Source organism: Ictalurus punctatus, chromosome 2, assembly GCF_001660625.3.
Source record: "Ictalurus punctatus breed USDA103 chromosome 2, Coco_2.0, whole genome shotgun sequence".
In the NCBI taxonomy this organism is placed as follows: Eukaryota; Metazoa; Chordata; class Actinopteri; order Siluriformes; family Ictaluridae; genus Ictalurus; species Ictalurus punctatus.
The window spans coordinates 2,200,329-2,228,320 of NC_030417.2; the positions used below are offsets into that span (position 1 = coordinate 2,200,329).

Here is a 27,992-nt window from a genome sequence, read left to right on the forward strand (position 1 = left end):
TGTTGCCTTAATGAGTACCTTGTAATCAGAATTTAATAAAAATGTTAAATGCAAAGCTAATTTATCCCAGAACAAACAGAAAACCTACTGCAGCATACAGTAGCTGCACACACAAATCCCATTGGTTTGTAGGTTACGCGCTCTGCTATATCGGACACGCGCTTTGGTTCCGCGCATGCGCAGTCCCGTCTGAATTTTGAAACAGAATGGCGGTGTTGCTAGAAACAACATTAGGCGACATCGTAGTGGATTTATACACCGAGGAAAGACCCAAAGGTACCATTTAACCTGAAATATCAGGTGTCCGGTATCCATATGCGTGTTTAATATGTATATAAATGAGGTAGTTATTGGTTTAATTAATGCCAACTGAGATAAACAGAACCGCTAGTCAGCTAGCATAGCATAGCTATGTTTATCGGTTTCTAGTTCGCCGCTTGTTTTAGAGTAATGGGTTAATGAGAATAAGAAATGTAACACGTTTTCTAGTTAAACTGTTGTGTGTTTACACGCGTCAGCTTTAAGAGATGAGACCAGGAGCACGGCTTTTCCTCTCTACGTCAATATCGCAGCTCTTTTAAGGGGAAAGTAGCTTTACAGGGTCGCCGGGTGACGTCACGACACATGGCACAAAACTGATTTTATTTAATACCTGAACATTCTGGCTTTGTGAAACCTACTTCAGTCAAATGAAATGAAATTGTTTTAATTAATGGCATTTTTTTTCACCCCGTGTCAAGTAGAGAGAAAAAAAAGAATCAGTGTGGAATGTTGATGGGAAATTTGCATATTCATCGAATTGCCAGGATAATTTGCATATCAAAAGGAGATGAAGAAAGCGCTTCTTAAAGATCAGAATAAATATCAAGTAATAAATGTCAAGGGCATGGGCGACATCATCATTTATATATTGTGTACTGACTGTTGCGGTTTACGCGAGTATAATTTAAGCCAAAAGGAAGTTTAAAAAAAAAAAACCCTTATTATTCAGATATTAATTTTGAAGCGGAAGAAGTGAAAATACCTTTTTGTTTGTTTGTTTGTTTGTTTTCCTTCGGCAGCCTGCTTGAACTTCTTGAAGCTGTGTAAAATCAAGTACTACAACTACTGCCTCATTCACAATGTCCAGGTAAGATCTTCCTACGCAGAACTCAGCCATCAGGCAACATTTATCTGAAACGAATAAATTTCTTATCATTTAACGTTTAAAATAACTGTAACGTTATAACAACGTAATAAATGGGTTTCAGAACGGGACGTGTGAAGCAGCGGCGTCTTTCTACAGTGTTAGTAGTTTAGTTTAGTTTGTCATTAGTCACGTTTCATTTCCTGATGTAAAATGTATATCAGCCGCTGATCTAAAACGTTCATATCGCGATCGCTGAAGCTGCCGTGACGACGTATGGAATTAATTTCACCGTAAACGTAGAAGAACTGTAACAGTGGTGCTGTTTGGTTTTATTTCCTCTTTCAGAGAGATTTTATCGTCCAGACTGGAGACCCTACAGGCTCTGGCCGACGAGGAGAGTCCGTGTTCTGGTCAGTAATAAACACCTCATGATGATGATGATGATTTATATTTAATCTGTTCGCCTTTTGAACTGGCGCTATACATTTGCAATGTTTTCTAATTTACAAAAATAAATGGTATAATTCGAAGAATAAACACCGTGTCATTTATAGGGAAATAATCGACGTCGGACTCACCCCGAGGTTGATCTATTTTCCCGTATCGGCACACCCTGGAGCGGTTTTATAACTGGTTACATAAGTACACTTCTCATATTTTTAACGCATTTATAGTTACGATTAATGCTCTGGAACGTCCACGAAGCGTTAGTTTCTGCTGTCACTCGCATTTATAGCGGCTACGGCGACCTTCAGCTCTATCCTGAAGGTTTATATCCTGAAGGTTTTCCTGTGGCAGAAAACCGTGCTGACACTGGAGACTCCTTCCATAAATGTTCAATAAAAACGTCTCCGAATGACGATGTGACGTTTTCTAAAATCGCTGTTAAATAACAGCGAATAAACGGCTCATCGGTCTTGGAAAATGCCTGCGCAGGTTGTTACTATAGGAACGATAGCGTATATGAATATCAGCATTGATATAAACCTGTTGTGTGTGTTGTGTCAGTAAGCTGTACGGGGATCAGGCGCGCTTCTTCGATGCTGAGAAGGTTCCACGGATCAAGCACAAGAAGAAGGGCACCGTCTCCATGGTGAACAATGGCAATGAGCAGCACGGTTCTCAGGTTCTAATTTTATATATATATATAATATTTATATATTTATATATACGTAGTTTATTTTATGAAGTTAACACATGCACGTCTTCTGATATTGATTGATTTTCTTCTTTGATAAACATAATTGCTTTAGTTTTTGTGTTTTATATGTTAATACGCTCGTCGTCGTTAACGACTTAATTTTAAAATAAATAAATAAACATAATGTATTGTGTTACTGTGTTTGTAATTCTTTATATTATCTGTCTACTGACTGCGTCCTTTACAGCAATACATCAACTGCATGATATTATTAAATGATTATGTTTTTTCCTCAAATGTTTTTCCAGTGAAGGTTTTATTTTATTCTGTTTTTTATTATTATTCACGAACCAGGTTTAATAATGTCCTTAACAAGAGACGACTGTAGCTACCGGTTTAGCGTTACGCAGACTGCATGTCTATATCATGACACGTTCCGCTCAAAAACATTGTTTGTGTCAGTAATACAGTTTCACAAAATGCAGAGTAAATTCTATTACAGACATTAAATACCCAAACCAAATCTCTCTCTGTCTGTCTTTACTGTCATTACTGATAAAATAAAGTGTGCTGGGTAGAGAAGGAGTTCTGTGACACGCAGAAATCAGTCTGAGAGTGTTTAGTCTTTAATATAATGATGGACTGAATCTGAAGGAAGAAATGGTTAACAGAGGAGTGTTTATAATCTCTCCGTCTTTGTGCTCCTCCTCCAAAACCACCTCCTCATACACACAGAACCAGGAAGTTCATTTCAAAGGCTGTTATTAGAGTTGTTTACGATTGCTATGACAAGTTTTTCAATACATTGAACAATTTTCCTAAATTCTTAAGTTAGCACAACATCCGTCTGTGTAGGCTGTACAATTAACACATTTCTTGTTGCTTTGACACAAAACGCGTACAGTTAACACACATTTAAAATGCTTGAACTTCTTTTACACACGAGCTCAACCAAGACCGAAACAGTGGATTTGTGCTGCCAAATGTACAAATGCTTTCACACTGTATGTCAGAACAGATCACATCATGTTCTAAACCTAACTTATAGGATAAAGTCAAAGTGAACAGCTGTTCATACTGTGAATTGAAACATGTATATATCCCCTGTATTTTATTCCACTGCTACTGAGAAACAGCTGATTGAAGTTGGGCAAATAGATCAATCACGGCTGATTCCCAGCTAGGAAACACACTCAGGTGTTGAGCTTCTGTCAATCGCATGACCATATGGTATACAGTAAAAGAGGACCTCTTTGGGCTGATCTTGTGTGGAAAAGGAACAATATAGAGCAACAAAAAGTAAGAAAAATGCCTGCACGAGGCAGAGGAAGACGAGTACCAGGACAAGGCAGAGGAAGACGAGTACCAGGACAAGGGAGATGAGTGGGGCAAGGGCAAGATTGAGGAATACCTGGACGAGGACAAGGTAGAGAGAGAGGAGTTAGAATGCGTGGTGGCGTACAGAGAAGGGCCAGAGCTAGGGTACCTGATGTCATAATCCACGGGATATCATACACAGAGGCTGGTGAACAAGTACAACCAAATCTCAACCAGGGGACATAGTGGCATCCATTGTCCGGATTTTTCAAGAAACCGACAGGTATGATATTGTATAAGGGCTCCTCCTACTGCAAAGTGTAAATACAGTCATTTTACCATGTATTACTGCACAATGACCATATGCCTGTATGGCAGATTAGAAGATGGCTTTTTTCTCTTTTTATTATTATTCTGTGGCTTTTTCTCTTTTGTATATTTTGTATTTTCACACAATAAACAGCAGTTATATTGCATATCTTGCAGTAATGTCCTGTTGCAAATAGAGACTTTTCTGCAGCAGTTCTGTCTTCTTTTTTTTCATAAACCGAACATTCTATAAAGCTACTCTGAGATGGGTCATTCATTTTTCGTATTGAATTTCTGCAGCAAAGGAAACAAAATGCATGCATTTAGTAAACCCAACTAAACCAAAATGTAGAGAGGCTTCAAAAGAAACTGCAGAGCAAAGCACAATCTATGATCAATACAATATACTGTCTATTGTACAAGGGCAGACCTGACACTTATAAAATAATGCAGTTTCTGTAATTCCATCTGATGTTAGTGTTTTTATGACATTGTGCTATGATTGACTAAATGTTCCTGTTGGAAGAGAACATGTGTTCGTGTTTTGGTAGATGTGGTTTATTGTGTTAGTGTATTGTTGTATTTTGAAAATTAGTGTTGGAGTTTAGTTTACAGTGTGTGATCTTGATCATGAAATTAACTGTTTTGTCTGTTGTAGGTGTGTTGGTGTGTTAAATTGTTAAAAGTGTTGAAAAAATTGTCATAGCGATCGTAAAAAACTGTAACATCTAAAGTGTTCACATTTGTCATGTGTTTAGATTTCTGTGATCTGACTCTGGATCCCAGCACAGTAAATTATAACCTCATTCTGTCTGAGAGGAACAGAGCGGTGACACCCAGTGAGAGAAAGCAGCAGTAGTCTGATCATCCAGAGAGATTTGATTCCTTGTGGCAGGTGTTGAGTAAGGAGAGTGTGTGTGGATGCTGTTACTGGGAGGTGGAGTGGAGCGGTTATGGTGTGTTCATATCAGTATCATATTCCACACCACTCAGAGTCCACACCACATTCACTCAGCCTCTATATGCTGCGTTCTTGCTGCACTCTCATGGATCGACTGTAAGGTTATTTGATCCAAAAAAAAATCTAAAAATGAAATTACTCCATAATCGCTGACCATTAACTTTTCATAAATTTTAATGATTTTTAAACTGTATGAATTTTAAATGAAATCACATTCTAACAAACATTTACATTTTCTTTCATGATTGCTTGTAAATTGAATTGATGAAGCATAACTTCCCACATGATGCTACCACCACCATGCTTCACTGTAGGGATGTTGTTCTCAGGGTGATGTGCAGTGTTGGGTTACAACCAAATGTTGGCCAAAACGTTCAATTTTGGTCCATTAGACCTAGTAAACTTTTTCAACATGTTTGCTGGAGCTTTTTCTGGTTGATGCTGGATGGAGGGATTAGAAATCATTACAGTATTTAGTTTTATAGAGACGAGGCAAACAGTTCTACACATAGCATGTTCACTGGGAACATTCTGTACACAAGACTTTAATCTTTATGATTACACAAGCAGTTTTAGGAGGCAAAGCTACAGTATTCAGGTGATGTATTCAAGCAGGAGGATGAGTTTTTTTTTTTGAAAGCGCAAGTCTTTAAGCTATCCACATCCAGATCTGCTCCTTGTTATACATTTCATTATTTCAGGTACTAGTAATGAACCTGCACATTATTATTATTATTATTATTATTATTATTATTATTATTATCATTATTATTATTAAAGCAGACATGATCGATTCTAATAGGCCAAAATTCTGCTTAGGTTCTGTGGGGCAAGACTAGAAGATTGTGATTTATGGTAGTTTAAGCTGCACTTAAATCAAGCAACGCATGCAAAAAGACTGAACTTTGATCAGAGGCCAATGGTCGGTAATTTACTACTTTAATCAACGCTGTTTCAGTACTGATAAAGTCTAAACCCTGACTAAAAGCTTTAACGTGTTCTTTTACTTTACCATGGTGGAAAATTTAAATGAGTAATGTGGACTGTAATAAGTATGTATGAAGTTAATGTAAAACTGTATAATCCTTTATTTTAATAAAATATAACCCCAAACGTCTGTAAAATAAGACTGTATTCTGTCATTTGTCATAGACCAAGCTGCACTGAGGAATCTATATTTAGTTACCTCACTACTGGTTCATTCAAATAGGTTTCCGTTGTTTCATTAAAATTTGGTTGGGTATAAATATCGGTTTAATGATTAACCCTCCGGTTTATTAATTTGATTAATCTTTTTTTTTTTTTTTTTTAAACTTAGCCAAAATGACACATGGAAAATATAACCCTATAGTTTATCCACATGTGATCAGTCATCATCATCAACATTGTTATTATCATCATTATTGACAGTGTTGCCTTTGTTTACATGTGATTATTATGCAAATTGTTTGTTTTGGGCTGTGCCTTGGTTACCTACCCTTCAAGCCTGTAAAGTATTAAACATTATGAAAGTGAGGATGGATGCAAGTGCAGTTAAAGACTTTTATTTGAGAGGGTCAGGCAGACAAATCCAAATCATTATTTCAGTCATGGTTGAAATAACAGGCAATGGGTCAGGCGATCTACAAACAGGAATAAACTGGGCAAGGCTAGAATCAGAAACGAGAAACGAGAAATAAATGCTTGGTAAGGAGATAACACTCCATACTACACAAGGTACAAAGAGACCTGAGCGGTTTAAATGACAAACGTAATCAGGGTGAAACACAAGACAGCTGAAAACAATGATGTCACACCTACAGGAAACAACCAATGACAAGACAGGGGCGGAGACAGGACAAAAACCATAACAAAAGCACATGTAGAAAGTAAACAAAGTCAATGTCACTGAGGACCCAAAAGACCCCCCCCACCCCGCCGCCAAATAAAAGTGCCAGAACACATTCCCCTCCCCTGGCGGTCCTGGCCCTTTGGGCAAAATGTCAGCTGAACAGAGAGACTGAGCGGCATTCTCAGCAGACCAGGAAGGCAGAGCGATGTTCTCAGCAAAGCAGGAACGTGGAGCGATGTTCTCAGCGGAGCAAGAAGGCGGAGAGTCATCCTCCATCGACTCTGCAGGCTGAACATGGATGGTTGTGTCAGCAGACTCGGTCATGAGCAGATCTTGGTTGTCCGTGTCAGCAGACTCGGGCGTGAGCAGAACTTGGTTGTCCGTGTCCACAGACTCAGGCTTGGGAAGAACTTGGTTAGTTGTGACGTCGGTTTCAGGCGTGAGCAGAGCCTGGTTGGTCGTCGACCTCGGACAGGAACCTGGCTTTAGAGGCCGTCTCCCCGACGTCGGACAGGAACTTGACTTAATGCTGGGGCTCTGGAGATGAGACAACCTCGTGGGTCTCGTGCTGGAGCTCTGGGGAGAAGATCGCCATGTTGACCCCCAACGGGGGCTTGGGGGCTGAGACTACCTTGTAGGTCTCAGGTCGGAGAGCAGGTCATCATGGAGCTCGGCTGGTGAGACCACTTCATGGGTCTCAGACTGGAGCTCTGGGGAGGAACTTATCTTGTAGGTTTTGGGTGTAGTCTGGACTCCCAAACTCCTTTATCAATAGTCCCACCAACTGAGTTACATCATGAAGACTCCTGGATTCTGTACAGGCCAGGCGCTCTGCCCACTGGCGGGCTTGGCCAATGAGGCGGGTGAGTATGAACCCCAGCCAGTGCCTCTGATCAGGCTTGGGGTGCGCTAGGCTCAAAAAATGTAATTGGCAGTCAAAAAGAAAATACTCAGGGTAGCCGAAAAATCCATCGTATGGCTCTGGGGGATCCATGGCAACCCATTGATGAAGCTTGATAGAGTTGAGTCTCAGTAGGGTGTTCCTTATTACCTTGCATGATGTCTCCTTCGCTTTGCTGCTGCTTCCATGTTATAGCTGAAGTATTCTGTCATGTATTGAGGCAGAGATGGAAGCAAGTGCAGAATAGTTAGATTAATACAAGCAGTACAAGTCCAAAGGATCAGGCAGAAATCAATAAATAAAGACAGGCAGAGGTCAGGTGATTAAGCAAACAGTCCAAACAAGGCAAGGCAAGGCAAGGCAAGGCAAAAAGACGAGGTTGAAAACAAGAACAAAGTCAAAACCAGGATCAACGAACAAGGTATTAAGGCTTGGTAACGACAGAAACAAAATGTAACTTAACACATACTTCGTAAAGAATAAGTGTTTGAACAGTCTCTTATATGTGTGGTGTGATTGTGAGTGTAAATTGGATGCAGGTGTGCGTGATTAGAATGAGGGTGTGTGTTCTGGGAAATGCGGTCCATGGTTGCCATGTTTGTAGGCCGCAGTGCAGGATATGAAATGTAGTCACTGGTTTGCTGTGATATGACAGCATGTCTATATCATGACACGTTCAGCTCAAAAACATTGTTTGTGTCAGTAATACAGTTTCACAAAATGCAGAGTAAATTCTATTTCAGACATTAAATACCCAAATCACACTGGAAGCATATTATCACCCAAATCATTTCTAGTTCCTTTCTTTACGTTTTAGACTTCGACTCGTGCCTGAGTGTGATGCTGGTGTGGACTGACACCAAACTATGTGGTGAGGAAGAAAGGGATTGAGCTTCAAAATGGAGTTCTGACTGTTTTTAGCCCTGCAGGTTTCACTAACACAGAGTGTATGAAGGACTCGATTTAAATCGAATCGCATGCAGACACAAAGCTGAAGAAGAGGAAAGAACGGGATTTTTTTTTACTGCCTAATGATAAGAAAGGATGAATACTTTGTTCAATTACACCGAGGTGATCAGCTCCCTTTCCTGAGTGCTGTTCCTCCATCAGAGTTAAAGACAAGTCCTCAGTCTATATATATATATATATATATCACATGACCGAGAAAGACACGTCACACAAATAGTGTTGAATTTTAATAAATTAAAATCATGCTCGATTTTTCTCTTTCTATCTGTCTTTATTGTCATTAATGATAAAAAGTGTGTTGGTTAGAGAAGGAGTTCTGTAACACACATAAATCAGTCTAGTGTTTAGTCTTTAATATAATGATGGACTGAATGTGAAGGAAGAAATGGTTAACAGAGGAGTGTTTATAATCTCTCCGTCTTTGTGCTCCTCCTCCAAAACCACCTCCTCATACACACAAAGAACCAGGAAGTTCATTTCAAAGGAAACTAAACTCAGAGTTCAGTACAGGCTCTCTCTCTCTCTCTCTCTCTCTCTCTCTCTCTCTCTCTCTCTCTCTCTCTCCCCGTGTCAGTGTGTGAGTTCAGGAAAATGGCCGAGGCGAGTATTTCAGTAGATCAGGATCAGTTCATCTGTCCAGTGTGTCTGGATCTACTGAAGGATCCGGTGACGATCCCCTGTGGTCACAGTTTCTGTAAGGTGTGTATTAATGACTGCTGGGATCAGGAAGAGAAGAGCGGAGTGTATCGCTGTCCTCAGTGCAGAGACACTTTCACTCCGAGGCCTGTTCTACGCAGAAACAACATGCTGGCTGAAGTGGTGGAGAAACTGAAGAAGACTGAAGTCCAAGCTGCTTCTCCTGCTCACTGTTACGCTGGACCTGGAGATGTGGAGTGTGATTTCTGCACCGGGAGAAAACGCAAAGCCGTCAAGTCCTGTCTGATGTGTCTGGCCTCCTTTTGTGAAACTCATCTGAAACCTCACTATGAAGTTCTTGCTTTGAAAAAGCACAAGTTGGTCGAAGCTTCTGGAAATCTACAAGAGAAGATCTGCTCTGAGCATGAGGAAGTGTTGAAGATCTACTGTCGTTCTGACCAAAGCTTCATCTGTTATCTGTGTATGACGGATGAACACAAAAGCCATGACACCGTCTCAGTTAAAGCGTACAGAACTGAAAAACAGGTGAGAAAAGCAAGTCTAATCTATTCAGAGTCATTTCATACAATTTACATGTCTAATCTAAAGTGGCTGAAGGTTTTCACTCCAAGCAGGAGACACACCTCATTCCACTGGTTTAATCATTCGGTCTCCGTCTATAAACGACTGATGAGTTTGATCAGTTCTGACTCCTGATCTGTTGGAGTGAAAATCTGATCTTTGTGGATAAGATTATCTTTATCAGGTCAGAACAGTCAGTGAACATTTCAGCCAACACGCATCTGAACGTCATTTTACAGCTTTACAGTGTCGAATCATTAACTATTTATCTCTCATGTACACAGTTAGCTCACAGCGCTAACAGCTGATCTCTGACAGGAACCACTGATCCATGAAGACTGGCGTGTACATGTAGTGATGTTGTGGATTTTAAAATAAGATGTCAGTGTTATAATTAAAAGATTAGCCTGACCAGTCACAACACCACGGTGTGTGTGTTGTTGCTGTTATTTGTGATGTAACCAAATCATTCCCAATCACAGTTCTGAATACTGAAATACATTTGAGTGTTTCACATCTATGAACTTTAAAAACCCGACATCCAGGCTTTTACACCTTAATAAGGTTCTCCATAGAACCCGAGTGAACTTTAACCCTTCATCTGCAGTTCATATTCACCCACTGAGCTCATAATCTCATCATGCATACACAGTGTAATGTATTGTATTTGTCCTCAGAGAGAGTTAAAGGAGGAGCAGATGAAATCCCAGCAGAGAATCCAGGAGAAGCAGAAGAAGGTGCAGGAGCTGAAACAGGCTGTGAACACTATAAAGGTGAGCAGTGAGCAGAGACAGAGCTGCTCCTAGAAACACACACAACATGGACAACGAGTCGTTTAGAGACCCAGTAAGAGACGGAATGATAGATGAGCTTGTGTGTGTGTGTGTGTGTGTGTGTGTGTGTGTGTGTGTGTGTGTGTGTGTGTGTGTGTGTGTCTCCTAACAGCTCAGTGCACAGACAGCAGTGGCGGACAGTGAGAGGATCTTTACTGAGATGATCAGCTCCATGGAGAAAAGGCGCTCGGAGGTGACGGAGCTGATCAGAGCTCAGGAGAAGGCTGAACTGAGTCGAGCTGAACGACTCCTGGAGCAACTGGAGCAGGAGATCGCTGATCTTCAGAGGAGAGTCACTGAGCTGGAGCAGCTTTCACACACACGCGATCACCTCCACTTCCTCCAGGAAATAAAGGTACACTGCATCCACATTTCCAGGTGAAATATACAGGTTATGGTTCATTGGATAAATAATGGTTCTTAGACGTCTAAAACTGTTCCACTTCGAACCTTTTCTAATATGGAAACAACCTGCTGTAAGATTTTACTTAAAAACTTTCAAGTAATTGTAGCTGTAATTTCTTCTCCTAATTTTATGCCTAATTGCTGTACGCAGGTTTTAGTCTCCGGCCGTCGCTCGCCCGAAATTAGTAGACCAAATTTTCAGTCTGATCTCCGTGAGGACTCGCGCAGCATCACTGTCAGTAAACATCTCTCATTTGATGGAGTGAGGGAATCTCTCTCTGCTCTGAAAAAGAGACTCGAGGAATTCTGCCAGGAGGAATTCATCAGAATCCCTGAACACGGTGAGAGAAATCGTCCTGCTGGGAAATCTTTACTTTCTCTGCAGCTCGGTAAAGAGAGACATCAAATTTCCCCAAAACACACAGAAATGATTTCCTATGATTACGTGAACTTCATGTTATCACTGCCCTCTACTGGAAAGATGATTTTATACAGTTCCACTTTTTATTCATGTCTTAATAGTGTAAAAGCTTCTGTTTTATTTTCAGTTATTCTACTCTGAATAAAGCACAGAGGACACACACACATTTATTCACACACTCCTACAAAGAGAGAGAGACAGAGAGAGTTTATAAGTCATATGAATAACATTTATTCAGTCAGAACATTTCTTCTGTAGTCATTAGTCACCAAAGCAGCTCTCTGCTCGTGCTCATGTTATTAATAAAGTTTATTTCTCCGTCATTCAGAAGGAAAAAATCTCATTTAAACCCCACAGCTAGAGAATGTGTTTTCTAAAATAAAACGCTGATTAAACATCAGACACAAATCTGATCACTTTAAACTGTTTCCGTCTTTTACACCACCTGATTTTTCCTTCTCCATTTTGTTTCTGTGTCTCCACAGCTGCAGCAGTTCACATCATTTTACCCCCAGAACCAAAGAGCAGACAAGATTTTCTGCAGTGTACGTGTAACACACTCACACACACACACATACACACACTCACACACACACACACACACACACACACACACACTCGCACACTCATACACTCACACACGCACACACGCACACACATACACACACACACAAACACTCACACACCCTCTCTCTCAAACACGCACACTCATACACACACACACATGGACACTCACACACACACACACACTCACACAAGCACACACACTCACACTCATATTTTCATAGACACACACACACACACACACACACACACTCACACACACACACACACACACACACACACACATCCTGTGATTAATATCTAACATGTTCACATTTGTCATGTGTTTAGATTTCTGTGATCTGACTCTGGATCCCAACACAGTAAATTATAACCTCATTCTGTCTGAGAGGAACAGAGCGGTGACGTACACTGAGAGAAAGCAGCAGTACTCTGATCATCCAGAGAGATTTTACTCCTACCCTCAGGTGTTGAGTAAGGAGAGTGTGTGTGGACGCTGTTACTGGGAGGTGGAGTGGAGCGGTGCTGGTGTGTTCATATCAGTCTCATATAAAGACATCAGCAGGAAAGGACGGGGTAATGAGTGTGTGTTTGGATGCAACAATCAGTCCTGGAGTCTGTGGTGTTCTTCTTCTTCTTCTCTCTGTTTCTATCACAACAACATTGAGACTGATCTCGGAGTTCCATCGTCCTCCAGAATAGGAGTGTATGTGGATCACAGTGCAGGAACTCTGTCCTTCTACAGCGTCTCTGACACGATGAAGCTCCTCCACAGAGTCCACACCACATTCACTCAGCCTCTATACGCTGGGTTCTGGCTGCCGTATCGTGGATCAACTGTGAGATTACGTGATCCAGAATAAAATATCAGTAATGTGATTTTATTCAATTAAAATGAGCAACTTTACTTTTTTATATCAAGCTTAATTCCAATGTAATATGAGGCATTTATTTGTGATTTCCCAATTTTCCTTTATAACATTAGATCTTTCTTTTAGAAGATTTTAATGTTATACAGTAGTGCTTGAAAGTTTGTGAACCCTTTAGAATTTTCTGTATATCTGCATAAGACCTAAAACATCATCAGATTTACACAAGTCCTAAAAGTAGAAACTATTACACTTGGTCATTTTATTTATTGCCGAACATGATCCAATATTACATATCTGTGAGTGGTAAAAGTATGTACACCTTTGCTGTCAGTATCTGGTGTGACCCCCTTGTGCATTAATAACTGCAGATAAACGTTTGCGGTAACTGTTGGTCAGTTCTGCACATCGGCTTGGAGGAATTTTATCCCGGTCCTCAGTACAGAACCGCTTCAACTCTGGGATGTTGGTGGGTTTCCTCACATGAACTGCTTACTTCAGGTTCTTCCTCAACATTTCTATTGGATTAAGGTCAGGACTTTGACTTGGCGATTCCAAAACATTAACATTATTCTTCTTAAACTGTTCTTTGGTTCCAAGACTTGTGTGTTTAGGATCGTTGTGTTGCTGCATGACCCACTTTCTCTTGAGATTCAGATCATGTTCAGATGTCCTGACATTTGTCTTTAGAATTCTCTGGAATAATTCAGAATTCATTGTTCCATCAATGATGGCAAACCGTCCCGGCCCAGATGCAGCAAAACAGCCCCAAACCACGATACTACCACCACCATGTTTCACAGATGTGTTAAGGCTCTTATGCTGGAATGTAGTGTTTTCCTTTCTCCAAACATAACATTTGTCATTTAACCCAAATATTATATTTTGGTCTCATCCATCTACAAAACATTTTTTTTCAGTAGCCTTCTGGCTTCTCCATGTGATCTTTAGCAAACTGCAGAGGGGCAGCAATGTTCTTTCTCCTTGCAACCCCGCCATGTACACCATTGCTGTTCAGTGTTCTCCTGAAGGTGGATTCATGAACATTAACATTCGTCAACGTGAGGTCCCTCACTCACACCTGATCATCGTCCCATTGATTAAAAACACCTAAATATAATTTCACCTTCAAATTAACTGCTAATCCTAGAGGTTCACATACTTTTGCCACTCACAGATATGTACTATTGGATCATTATATAATATTTTTGTCTCAGTTGTTTAATTTGGTTCTCTTTATCTACTTTTTGGACAAAATCTGAGGATGTTTTCGGTCATATTCTGCTTCAATGCTGTGTTAAAATCCATGCTGGTCTACTCATTAATCTTACATATGAATCATCATGACTGTACTTATACTGTATCTATTCAGTTGGATTGATTCTTGGTGACAAAATAAAAAATATATTTAAATATGTGTTAAATCCATGTGTAATGTCTATTTTTGTGTCATTTTTGTTTGTTTTGGTATGACTATTACACTAAGTGTTGCCTTAATGAGTACCTTGTAATCAGAATTTAATAAAAACGTTAAATGCAAAGCTAATTTATCCCAGAACAAACAGGAAACCTACTGCAGCATACAGTAGCTGCACACACAAATCCCATTGGTTTGTAGGTTACGCGCTCTGCTATATCGGACACGCGCTTTGGTTCCGCGCATGCGCAGTCCCGTCTGAATTTTGAAACAGAATGGCGGTGTTGCTAGAAACAACATTAGGCGACATCGTAGTGGATTTATACACCGAGGAAAGACCAAAAGGTACGATTTAACCTGAAATATCAGGTGTCAGGTATCCATATGCGTGTTAAATATGTATATAAATGAGGTAGTTATTGGTTTAATTAATGCCAACTGAGATAAACAGAACCGCTAGTCAGCTAGCATAGCATAGCTATGTTTATCGGTTTCTAGTTCGCCGCTTGTTTTAGAGCAGGGGTTTCCAACACGTCGCTCGCGAACTACCAGTAGCTCATGGCCTGATTGTAGGTAGCTCGCGAAGACATTCTGGCAATATTTTCCATTTCATCCAATCAGAGTGGGCTATACCACTTCCTATCCCGACCCTCCGCTGAAAATGGATTATTATTTGCCACATCGGCCGTCACTTCAAAGTTTCAATCAAAAGCACGTCATCTTGCTCATATTATATTCTAGTGTTAGCTAGAAAATGTAGTTTGCTTCAGGATGAGTAAAGACAGTGTTCCACCAAACAAAAGGAAGAAAACATACTATTTCCATGAGGACTGGGAGAGTGAATTTTTCTTCACCAATGTAAGCTGAAGATGTGAGAGCCTAATTAGCGTTGCTGTCAGTAAAAGATGCAATATTGAGCACCATTTCACTCAAGTTCATGGTAACTTTACACGGGACTTTCCTGTGGGTAGCGGGCTATGAACTGAAAAAGTGAAGCAGCTGAAAGCAACATTACAAAAACAACAATCTTTATTCACCAAACCGATAAAGAGAGGAAACGCTGTAACAGAGGCATCATTTAAAATGGCGGACATCTTGACAAAACACAAGAAGCCGTTCACCGACGACGCCATGGTGAAGGAAGAGATGACTGCGATGGCCGAAACTTTGTTCATGGACCACAAAAGCAAGAGAGAAATGATGTCCGCTATCGCTGATGTCCAGCTGAGTGCCAACACGGTTGCAAGGAGAGTTTCCTTGCTTTCTTCAGATGTAATGGGACAGTTAGAACAGGACCTGCAAAGGTGTCAATGGTTTTCATTTCAATGTGATGAATCGGTGGACTTGAGTGATACAATCCAGTTGGCTGTTTTTGTTCGGATGGTTTTTGATGATTTTTCCACCACAGAGGAGTTTTTTACATTACTTCCTCTGAAAACCATGACCAGAGGAGTCAACATCTACAACGTTTTGAAGACCTACTGCATGGAAACAAGCATGCCCCTTGAAAAGCTGGTGTCTATGACAACAGACGGAGCTCCAGCCATGATAGGGCGCCACTCTGTGGAGTTATTGCACATTGCAAGGCCGACCCAGACTTTCCTAAATTTCTGAACTATCACTGCATCATTCATCAGTAGGCGATCTGCACTAAGGTTATGGGTTTTGATCATGTCATGAAAATGGTTGTTCGGATTATCAACTTGATTCGAGCAAAGTCCAAACAACACAGATGTTTCAAACTGTTCCTTGATGAAATTTCTGCAGAGTATGGCGATCTCCTCCTTCACACAGAAGTCAGATGGTTGAGTAGCAGTAAGGTACTTCACCGCTTTATTTCCTTGCTGAGCGAAATTAAGGCTTTCATGGAAGCAAGGTGGGGAGGACATTAACCTGTTGTCTGATACCGGATGGCTCCTTGATCTTGCATTATTGGCTGATGTGACCGATAAACTGAAGCTCAATCTTCAGTTACAAGGTAAAGACAAAACCATGTGTGATATGATCAGTGCTGTGAAGGCATTTAAAGCAAAACTCATTTTACCTTCATCAATTGAAACATAACAGATTGCAACACTTCCCCTCATTGGTAAAGATGGTAGAAAGCCACGCAAATGCAACCAAAGTTTTGGATGTACTCAGGTGTTGTGACCTCCTGTCCAGGCTTGGGCAGGAATTTGAGGAAAGGTTCAGTGATTTTGAAAATCTTAAATGGCATTCATTGCCAACCATTTCATGGAGATAAACATGGATCACTTTTCAAAGCAGATGGCTGAACTGTTCAATGTCAATGCTGTAGAGATGGAGATGGAGGTTGTTAATCTCCAAAATCATATCCTGCTGAAATCTCAGCAACATTCACAACATTTCTGAAGTCTGGTAGACCCAGAAAACTACAAGAACATTCACCAAGCTGCCCTCAAAGCATCTGCTTTATTTGGATCTACAGACCTTTGTGAACCAGCGTTTTCTGATTTGAGGGTGATCAAATCTAAATTCAGAACAAGACTGACAGATGAACATTTAAATGATTGCATAAGCGTGAACCTAAGTGCATACACACCAGCATATACCTCTCTTGTGGAATCAGTGCAGTGTGAGTCAGATCATTAACTGTAAATAAGTGTGAATGCACTTCATGTCATACTTGTGGCCCATCATGCACTTTTCTCATTTACCATGCACTCTCATTCATGTGCTGTACATTTTAGTTCAGAATGCAGGACGGCATTTGAAATGCTACTGCTGTTTATATTCCAGTTTAACTTAGTTTGGACTTTCATTAATGTATATATGTAAACAACCGTATAGTTCTGTGTAGACAACTATAACTAAGTGTGCTGTTTTCCATAAAGAACTGTATTCTCTGATTCTGTTTTCTTCTCTAACTCCTTGAGGTGTAGATCAGTTTGTTAATTTGAGAGTTATGATACATTATGTGATAGAGTGTAAGTATCGTATGACGTGAGTAGCTCTCAGCCACTTTCATTTTTTTTAAAAATAGCTCTCAATTGAAAAAAGGTTGGAGAGCCCTGTTTTAGAGTAATAGGTTAATGAGAATAAGAAATTTAACACGTTTTCTAGTTAAACTGTTGTGTGTTTATACGCGTCAGCGTTAAGAGACAAGACCAGGAGCACAGCTTTTCCTCTCTACATCAATATTTCAGCTCTTTTAAGGGGAAAGTAGTTTTACAGGTTCGCCGGTTGACGTCACGACACATGGTACAATACTGATTTTAGTTAAAACCTGAACATTCTGGCTTTGTGAAACCTACTTCAATCAAATGAAATGAAACTGTTTTAATTAATGGCATATTTTTTCCTGCGGGATATGGAAGTATAATAGTGCCAAATGTCATCAAGGCAAAATGGCATGTTGAATTACAAAAATTGAATAAAAACATATCGCAATAACAATACTTGAATTTTTATGTCCAGCAATTTGACACAAATATAAAAAAAACACAGCAATATCAGTGCTTGAATTAGTTTCCTCTGCAATTCATTGGGTTTGTATATTTTGATTGAAAACAAAATTCAGTGCACACATATTCACCTTCCTAAAATACACTTCCAAAATATTCAGGTGTTAAAATACCATCTTCATTATTCATCAGGTAATATTTCAACCTCCCAAATTCAGGCTGCAAAAATTCAGGTCTTAAAATTCAAGTCTTCACATCCGGGTCTCACAGGAAGAGCAATGGATTACTAATACTATTGTAAGATGTTACTCTGGGCTGCCCCCTAGTGGTGATATTGTGGAGACAAGCCACAGGAGAAGATGAACCTAGTTCATCTATCATCTTTCCTCTCGACGAGTCAGGGCAGAGCAAAAATTCTGTAGTTGTTCCCGTGTGCTTGTAGACGTTCTTCTTCTTCTTTACCACTTGTGGACCGTTTAAAACACTTGCGCGTATTTGCTGTCCCCTTATTCCGGAAGAATTCATTACCAACGGTACCTACACTACTGCAGAAAAACAAGTACCGTCACCTTTTAAGAATGTTAGTACCAACTTGGTACCGAAGTATCGGTTCTCGTGACATCCCTAACACACTCACATGCACACACACTCGCACACAAGTTTTACTAATCGGGGCAAGGAACATGAGAGTGAATATGAAAATTATATTTTATTATGACACTTAAGCATCAGTAAAACTTAACATTCATATATAAAATCGCTCTCCCATGAAGCACAATAAGGATTTTAAAACTAAGCACTTCTCCAGGCCCAGGCTTGGCGGGAACAAGGCAGGCCAGCTACAGCTCAGCAGGTCATCCAAACCCACCTCAAGTCACACCAAAATCATCAAACACTACCTACACCATAAGGAAGTTGTTGTGTTGGCACACTGAGCTCGTTGTGAAGCACACACCACTGAATAAATGCAGCTAGCCTCTGTATAGTGACAATAAAAGGCATTCATTCATTTATGATTACAGAAGCAGTTTTAGGAGGCAAAGCTACAGTATTCAGGTGATGTATTCAAGCAGAATGATGAGTATTAAGACTTTTTTTTTGAAAGCGCAAGTCTTTAAGCTATCCACATCCAGATCTGCTCTTTATACATTTCATTATTTCAGGTACTAGTAATGAACCTGCACTTTATTATTGTTATTGTTATTATTATTATTATTATTATTATTATTATTATTATTATTAAAGCAGACATGATGGATAATAATAGGGCAAAATTCTGCTAAGGTTCTGTGGGGCAAGACTAGAAGATTGTGATTTATGGTAGTTTAAGCTGCACTTAAATCAAGCAACGAATGCAAGAAGACTGAACTTTGATCAGAGGCCAGTGGTCGGTAATTTACTACTTACTGTCAACTTTACTTACTGTCAACGCTGTTTCAGTACTGGTAAAGTCTAAACCCTGACTAAAAGATTTAACGTGTTCTTTTACTTTACCATGGTGGTAAATTTAAATGAGTAATGTGGACTGTAACAAGTATGTATGAAGTTACTGGAAAACTGTATAATCCTTTATTTTTATAAAATATAACCCCAAACGTCTGTAAAATAAGACTGTATTCTGTCATTTGTTGTCATGTATCAACTCTGGACTCCAGTTTCCATCAGCCACTGCACTGCACTAGCTGTCACATGACCATCTGCACCTGATTCACGTTTTGTTAATGAGCACTCGTGTGTATATATAGTCATTGTCTGCACTGTTTGCTTGTCTTTCGTTGTCTGTGTTTTGTTTCATGCCACAGTGTTATACCAAGTTGTCTTAGTGTCTTTGTTTTGTAGTACGTTTGTTTAAATAAATGTCATTCTCTGCACTTGCTTCTGCTTCAACTTCGATATGTGACAGAAGGAAAGACCCATTATCAGAAGCAGCAGATCACCAAGATGGACGCCTGGTTTGCAGCATATGAGGAGTTGGTATAGAGGACTATTGGAGCAAGGTAGAAGGACAGAGGAACTCGCTCAGAATGACCGCATGCTCGGGCTGCCGTGGCGGGACAGACCATGCACCAGGTCACCACCGGCAATGTTCACAAAGGACTACGCCATGCCATGCCGACAGGAGGGGGAGTCTGTGGTCGGGGCTGACACCAACTCCCACCCTCTCTCCCCTATTATGGCTCTTGCTCAGCCTTCATGTTTAGTGGAGCACGTCACTCTGCCTCCACATTCCGTGAGAGACGTCGCTCCATCTCCTACCGGACTCAAGGAGTCCCCACTCTTCAGCTTCCTCAAAGTCGCTCAGTCTCCCTGTTCAGCTGTGGACGTCGCTCAGTCTCCCTGTTCAGGTGTGGACGTCGCTCTGCCTCCCTGCTTGGCTGGGGTCGTCGCTCTGCCTCCCTGCTCGGCTGAGGTCGTCGCTCTGCCTCCCTGCTCGGCTGGGGTCGGCTGCTCCTCTCTGCTCCGCTGTACATGTAGAAAGTAAACAAAGTCAATGTCACTGAAGACCCAAAAGACCCCCCCCCAAAAAAAAAAAAAAAAAAAAAAAACTGCCAGAATTCATTCCCCTCCCCTGGCGGTCCTGGCCCTTTGGGCAAAATGTCAGCTGAACCGAGCAACTGAGCAGCATCCTCAGTGGAGCAGGAAAGCAGAGCGACATTCACAGCGGAACAGGAATGCGGAGCGTCATCCTCCATCGCCTCTGCAGGCTGAACGTGGATGGTTGTGTCAACAGATCTTTGTCCGTGTCAGCAGACTCGGGCGTGAGCAGAACTTGGTTGTCCATGTCAGCATATTCGGGCGTGGGAAAACTTGGTTGTCCATGTCTGCAGACTCGGGCATGACCAGAACTTGGTTGGTCGTGACATCAGTTTAAGGCATGAGGAGAACTTGCTTCATCGTGTCAACAGACTCTGGCATGAGCAGAACCTGGTGGGTCGTGACGTCGGCTTCAGGCATGAACAGAGCCTGGTTGGTCATTGACCTAGGACAGGAACCTTGCTTGAGAGGCCGTCTCCCCGACCTTGGACAGGAACCTTGGTTGAGAGGCCGTCTCCTCGACCTCGGACAGGAACCTGGCCTGAGAGGCCGTCTCCCGGACCTCGGACAGGAAGCTGGCCTGAGAGTCCGTCTCCCGGACCTCGGACAGGAAGCTGGCCTGAGAGTCCGTCTCCCGGACCTCGGACAGGAACCTGGCCTGAGAGGCCGTCTCCCGGACCTCGGACAGGAACCTGGCCTGAGAGGGCGTCTCCCCGACCACGGACAGGAACCTGGCCTGAGAGGCCGTCTCCCTGACCTTGAACAGGAACTTGACTTTATGCTGGAGCTCTGGAGATGAGAAAACCTCGTGGATCTCATGCTGGGGCTCTGGGGAGAAGGTCGCCATGTTGACCTCCAACGGGTGCTCGGGAGCTGAGAATACCTCGTGGGTCTCAGGTTGGAGCTCTGGATTTTGTACAGGCCAGACGCTCCACCCACTGGCGGGCTTGGCCAATGAGGCGGATGAGTATGAACCCCAGCCAGAGCCTCTGCTCAGGCTTGGGATGCGCCAGGCTCAAAAAATGTAATTGGCAGTCAAAAAGAAAATACTCAGGGTAGCCGAAAAATCCATCGTATGGCTCTGGGGGATCCATGGCAACCCATTGATGAAGCTTGATAGAGTTGAGTCTCAGTAGGGTGTTCCTTATTACTTTGCATGATGTCTCCTTCGCTTTGCTGCTGCTTACATGTTATAGGTGAAGTGTTCTGTATACTGTATTGAGGCAGAGATGGAAGCAAGTGCAGGATATTTAGTTTATTACAAGAAGTACAAGTCCAAAGGATCAGGCAGAAATCAATAAATAAAGACAGTCAGAGGTCAGGCGATTAAGCAAACAGTCCAAACAAGGCAAGGCAAGGCAAGGCAAGGCAAAAAGACGAGCTCGAAAACAAGAACAAAGTCAAAACCAGGATCAACAAACAAGGTATTAAGGCTTGGTAATGACAGAAACAAAATGTAACTTAACACATACTTCGCAAAGAATAAGTGTTTGAACAGTCTCTTATGTGTGTGGTGTGATTGTGAGTGTAAATTGGATGCAGGTGTGCGTGATTAGAATGAGGGTGTGCGTGATTAGAATGAGGGTGTGTGTTCTGGGAAATGCGGTCCATGGTGGCCATGTTTGTAGGCCCCAGTGCAGGATATGAAATGTAGTCACTGGCTTGCTGTGATATGACAGCATGTCTATATCATGACACGTTCAGCTCAAAAATATTGTTTGTGTCAGTAATACAGTTTCACAAAATGCAGAGTAAATTCTATTACAGACATTAAATACCCAAATCACACTGGAAGCATATTATCACCCAAATCATTTCTAGTTCCTTTCTTTACGTTTTAGATTTCGACTCGTGCCTGAGTGTGATGCTGGTGTGGACTGACACTGAACTGTGTGCTGAGGAAGAAAGGGATTCAGCTTCAAAATGGAGTTCTGGCTGTTTTTAGCCCTGCAGGTTTCACTAACACAGAGTGTATGAAGGACTCGATTTAAATCGAATCGCATGCAGACACAAAGCTGAAGAAGAGGAAAGAACGGGATTTTTTTTTTACTGCCTAATGATACAGAAAGGATGAATACTTTGTTCAATTACACTGAGGTGATCAGCTCCCTTTCCTGAGTGCTGTTCCTCCATCAGAGTTAAAGACAAGTCCTCAGTCTATATATATATATATATATATATATATATATATATATATATATATATATATATATATATTTATTTATTTAAATCACATGACCAAGAAAGACACGTCACACAAATAGTGTTGAATTTTAACAAATTAAAATCATGCTTGATTTTTCTCTTTCGATCTGTCTTTATTGTCATTAATGATAAAAAAACTGTGTTGGTTAGAGAAGGAGTTCTGTAACATGCAGAAATCAGTCTAGTGTTTAGTTTTTTAATATAATGATGGTCTGAATCTGAAGGAAGAAATGGTTAAAAGAGGAGTGTTTTATAATCTCTCCGTCTTTGTGCTCCTCCTCCAAAACCACCTCCTCATACACACAGAGAACCAGGAAGTTCATTTCAAAGGAAACTAAACTCAGAGTTCAGTGCACTGTGTCTCTCTCTCTCTCTCTCTTCTCGCTATCTGTCAGTGTGTGAGTTCAGGAAAATGGCCGAGGCCAGTATTTCAGTAGATCAGCTTTCAGTGGATCAGTTCAGCTGTCCAGTGTGTCTGGATCTACTGAAGGATCCGGTGGCGGTCCACTGTGGTCACAGTTTCTGTAAGGTGTGTATTAATGACTGCTGGGATCAGGAAGATGAGAGCGGACTGTATCGCTGTCCTCAGTGCAGTGACACTTTCACTCCGAGGCCTGTTCTACGCAGAAACAACATGCTGGCTGAAGTGGTGGAGAAACTAAAGAAGACTGAAGTCCAAGCTGCTTCTCCTGCTCACTGTTACGCTGGACCTGGAGATGTGGAGTGTGATTTCTGCACCAGGAGAAAAAACAAAGCCGTCAAGTCCTGTCTGATGTGTCTGGCCTCCTTTTGTGAAACTCATCTGAAACCTCACTATGAAGTTCCTTCCTGGAAAAAGCACAAGTTAGTCGAAGCTTCTGGAAATCTACAAGAGAAGATCTGCTCTGAGCATGAGGAAGTGTTGAACATCTACTGTCGTACTGACCAAAGCTTCATCTGTTATCTGTGTATGATGGAAAAACACAAAAGCCACGACACCATCTCAGTTAAAGCGTACAGAACTGAAAAACAGGTGAGAACTAGAGACAGTTTTTAGGACCGATTAATTCCATTCATGTCTAAAATCAGTTGTTTTAACCTAGTTAAAATTTTATTTGTAGTTTTAAAAAAATTCCATTTGTGTATTCATAAGAATTTTAATATCTTTTAAAAGATTATTGAAATATAATTTATCATCATTAAGAGAATGTTGAATTTCTTCTTGCTCAGTGATGGCCATAAACTAGTCAGACAGGGTAGTGAACATTTCTGCTGACTGGGTGAGGCAACACACACATTCCACAAAGATAGATAGATACATAGACAGAGAGACAGACTCAGGGTAAAGCAACTCACATTTCAAAACATTTCTCCTGAACGTAGTTGACAGTTGCATTTTTCTGCCAGGGATGGTAGAAATCTTACATCCTGCAGCTTTAAATAGGCCGCTCTAATAAAAAGACAAAAGCACTTCATTAACAGGATTGTATGGGAGGAATAAAAGGGACGTCTTGGGCATGGAACCATCATCCAGGCTTTTACATTTTAAGCATGTGCACACAGGACACAACTAATAAACACACACACAGTACACACTAACTTTACAGAACAGCTCGAGACACAGCTGTGTAAAACATATTTTAAATTTATTACCGTTAAACCTCATGAGCGTTGCAGCAAAAAGCATTCACCTTACAGTCAGGAGAAGGTGAGTTTAAATCCCATCAGTGCTGTACACCAGCATAACTGGCCTGCGGTCTCCTCTGTCAGTTAGAACAACAGTATCCGTGTGTGTGTGAGCTCATGTGTAGAGGAAGTGGAGTAAATAAAAAACCTAATCAACTAAATGTTCACAGAGAGAGTTAAAGGAGGAGCAGATGAAATCCCAGCAGAGAATCCAGGAGAAGCAGAAGAAGGTGCAGGAGCTGAAACAGACTGTGAACACTATAAAGGTGAGCAGTGAGCAGAGACAGAGCTGCTCCTAGAAACACACACAACATGGACAACGAGTCCTTTAGAGGCCCAGTAAGAGACGGAATGATGGATGCGCTTGTGTGTGTGTGTGTGTGTGTGTGTGTGTGTGTGTGTGTGTCTCCTAACAGCTCAGTGCACAGACAGCAGTGGAGGACAGTGAGAGGATCTTTACTGAGATGATCAGCTCCATGGAGAAAAGGCGCTCGGAGGTGACGGAGCTGATCAGAGCTCAGGAGAAGGCTGAACTGAGTCGAGCTGAACGACTTCTGGAGCAAATGGAGCAGGAGATCGCTGATCTTCAGAGGAGAGTCACTGAGCTGGAGCAGCTTTCACACACACACGATCACCTCCACTTCCTCCAGGAAATAAAGGTACACTACATCCACATTTCCAGGTGAAATATACAGGTTATGGGTCATTGGATAAATAATGGTTCTTAGACGTCTAAAACTGTTCCACTTCGAACCTTTTCTAATATGGAAACAACCTGCTGTAAGATTTTATTTAAAAACTTTAAAGTAGTTGTAGCTGTAATTTCTTCTCCTAATTTTATGCCTAATTGCTTTATGCAGGTTTTAGTCTCCGGCCATCGCTCGACCGAAATTATTAGACCAGGTTTTCAGTCTGATCTCCGTGAGGACTCACGCAGCATCACTGTCAGTAAACATCTCTCATTTGATGGAGTGAGGGAATCTCTCTCTGCTCTGAAAAAGAGACTCGAGGAATTCTGCCTCGAGGAATTCATCAAAATCCCTGAACTTGGTGAGAGAAATTGTCCTGCTGGGAAATCTTTACTTTCTCTGCAGCTCGGTAAAGAGAGACATCAAATTTCCCCAAAACACACAGAAATGATTTCCTATGATTACCTGAACTTCCTGTTATTGTTGCCCTCTACTGGAAAGATGATTTTATACAGTTACACTTTTTATTCATGTCTTAATAGTGTAAAAGCTTCAGTTTTATTTTCAGTTATTCTACTCTGAATAAAGCACAGAGGACACACACATTTATTCACACACTCCTACAAAGAGAGAGAGACAGAGAGAGTTTATAAGTCATATGAATAACATTTATTCAGTCAGAACATTTCTTCTGTAGTCATTAGTCACCAAAACAGCTCTCTGCTCGTGCTCATGTTATTAATAAAGTTTATTTCTCCGTCATTCAGAAGGAAAAAATCTCATTTAAATCCCACAGCTAGAGAATGTGTTTTCTAAAATAAAACGCTGATTAAACATCAGACACAAATCTGATCACTTTAAACTGTTTCCGTCTTTTACACCACCTGATTTTTCCTTCTCCATTTTGTTTCTGTGTCTCCACAGCTGCAGCAGTTCAGATCATTTTAGAACCAAAGAGCAGAGAATATCGTCTGCAGTGTACGTGTAAAACTCACATACACACACTCACACACACTCACTCACTCACACACACACACACACACACACACACACACACACACACACACACACACACACACACACACACACACACACACACACACACACGCTTTCACACACACACACACACACACTCACTCTCACACACTCACACACACACACATCCTGTGATTAATATCTAACATGTTCACATGTGTCATGTGTTTAGATTTCTGTGATCTGACTCTGGATCCCAACACAGTAAATTATTACCTCATTCTGTCTGAGAAGAACAGAGCGGTGACACGCAGTGAGAGAAAGCAGCAGTACTCTGATCATCCAGAGAGATTTGACTCCTACACTCAGGTGTTGAGTAAGGAGAGTGTGTGTGGACGCTGTTACTGGGAGGTGGAGTGGAGCGGTGTGAGAAGTGTGTCCATATCAGTCTCATATAAAGACATCAGAAGGAAAGGACGGGGTAAGGAGCGTTGGTTTGGATGCAACGATCAGTCCTGGAGTCTGTGGTGTTCTTCTTCTTCTTCTCTCTCTTTCTGTCATGACAACATTGAGACTGGGCTCGGAGTTCCACCACCCTCCAGAATAGGAGTGTATGTGGATTACAGTGCAGGAACTCTGTCCTTCTACAGCGTCTCTGACACGATGAAGCTCCTCCACAGAGTCCACACCACATTCACTCAGCCTCTATACGCTGGGTTCTGGCTCGACTCTTTGGGATCAACTGTGAGATTATGCGATCCAAAATAAAATATCACTAATGTGATTTTATTGAATTAAAATGAGCAACTTTACTTTTTTATATCAAGCTTAATTCCAATGTAATATGAGGCATTTATTTGTGATTTCCCAATTTTCCTTTATAACGTTAGATCTTTCTTTTAGAAGATTTTAATGTTATACAGTAGTGTTGGAAAGTTTGTGAACCCTTTAGAATTTTCTATGTATCTGAATATGTCCTAAAACATTATCAGATTTACACAAGTCCTAAAAGTAGAAACTATTACGTTTATCTGCACTTATTGCTGCACAAGGGGGTCACACCACATACTGACAGCAAAGGTGTATATCTGTGAGTCGCAAAAGTATGTGCACCTTTGCTGTCAGTATGTGGTGTGACCCCCTTGTGCAACAATAAGTGCAGATAAACGTTTGCGGTAACTGTTGATCAGTCCTGCACATCGTATTGGAGGAATTTTATCCCAGTCCTCAGTACAGAACCGCTTCAACTCTGGGATGTTGGTGGGTTTCCTCACATGAACTGCTTGCTTCAGGTTTTTCCACAACATTTCTATTGGATTAAGGTCAGGACTTTGACTTGGCCATACTAAAATTTATTATTTTTTAACCGTTCTTTGGTAGAGTGACTTGTGTGTTTAGGATCGTTGTGTTGCTGCATGACCCACTTTCTCTTGAGATTCAGATCACGTACAGATGTCCTGACATGTTCCTTTAGAATTCGCTTGAATAATTCAGAATTCACTGTTCCTTCAATGTTGGCAAACCGTCTTGGCCCAGATGCAGCAAAACATCCCCATACCACGATACTACCACCACCATGTTTCACAGATGGGATAAGGTTCTTATGTTGGAATGTAGTGTTTTCCTTTCTCCAAACATAATGCTTGTCATTTAACCCAAATATTATATTTTGGTCTCATCCATCTACAAAACATTTTTTTCAGTTGCCTTCTGGCTTCTCCATATGATCTTTAGCAAACTGCAGAGGGGCAGCAATGTTCTTTCTCCTTGCAACCCTGCCATGTACACCATTGCTGTTCAGTGTTCTCCTGAGGGTAGGCTCATGAACATTAACATTCGCCAACGTGAGGTCCCTCACTCACACCTGATCATCATCCCATTGATTGAAAACACCTAAATATAATATCACCTTCAAATTAACTGCTAATCCTAGAGATTCACATACTTTTACCACTCACAGATATGTACTATTGGATCATTATATAATATTTTTGTCTTATTTGTTTAATTGGGTTCTCTTTATCTACTTTTTAGGACAAAATCTGAGGATGTTTTCGGTCATATTCTGCTTCAATACTGTGTTAAAATCCATGCTGGTCTACTCATTAATCTTACATATGAATCATCATGACTGTACTTATACTGTATCTATTCATTTGGATGGATTCTTGGATAACTAAATAAAAAATATATTTGAATATGTGTTAAATCCA

General features: G+C 41.1%; 2 protein-coding genes across 3 annotated transcripts; both read left to right on the forward strand.

Annotated features, from left to right (window-relative positions):
• Positions 1-193: 193 nt before the first annotated feature.
• Positions 194-27,988, forward strand: LOC108257518 (tripartite motif-containing protein 16). Of its 2 annotated transcripts, none has more exons than XM_053677554.1 (7): positions 194-276; positions 22,087-23,462; positions 24,286-24,381; positions 24,532-24,774; positions 24,976-25,165; positions 25,729-25,782; positions 26,012-27,988. In XM_053677554.1, exons 2-7 carry the CDS (start codon positions 22,863-22,865, stop codon positions 26,545-26,547), a joined length of 1,719 nt encoding a protein of 572 aa, XP_053533529.1. In that variant the 5' UTR covers positions 194-276; positions 22,087-22,862; the 3' UTR covers positions 26,548-27,988. The 2 variants fall into 2 exon arrangements, with proteins under 2 accessions (XP_053533529.1, XP_053533523.1); XM_053677548.1 differs by lacking the exon at positions 194-276 and adding an exon at positions 14,518-14,630.
• Positions 8,943-14,281, forward strand: LOC108261240 (tripartite motif-containing protein 16). Its single transcript, XM_053677624.1, has 6 exons — positions 8,943-9,740; positions 10,454-10,549; positions 10,722-10,964; positions 11,217-11,355; positions 11,927-11,980; positions 12,330-14,281. Exons 1-6 carry the CDS (start codon positions 9,150-9,152, stop codon positions 12,860-12,862), a joined length of 1,656 nt encoding a protein of 551 aa, XP_053533599.1. The 5' UTR covers positions 8,943-9,149; the 3' UTR covers positions 12,863-14,281.
• Positions 27,989-27,992: the final 4 nt, after the last annotated feature.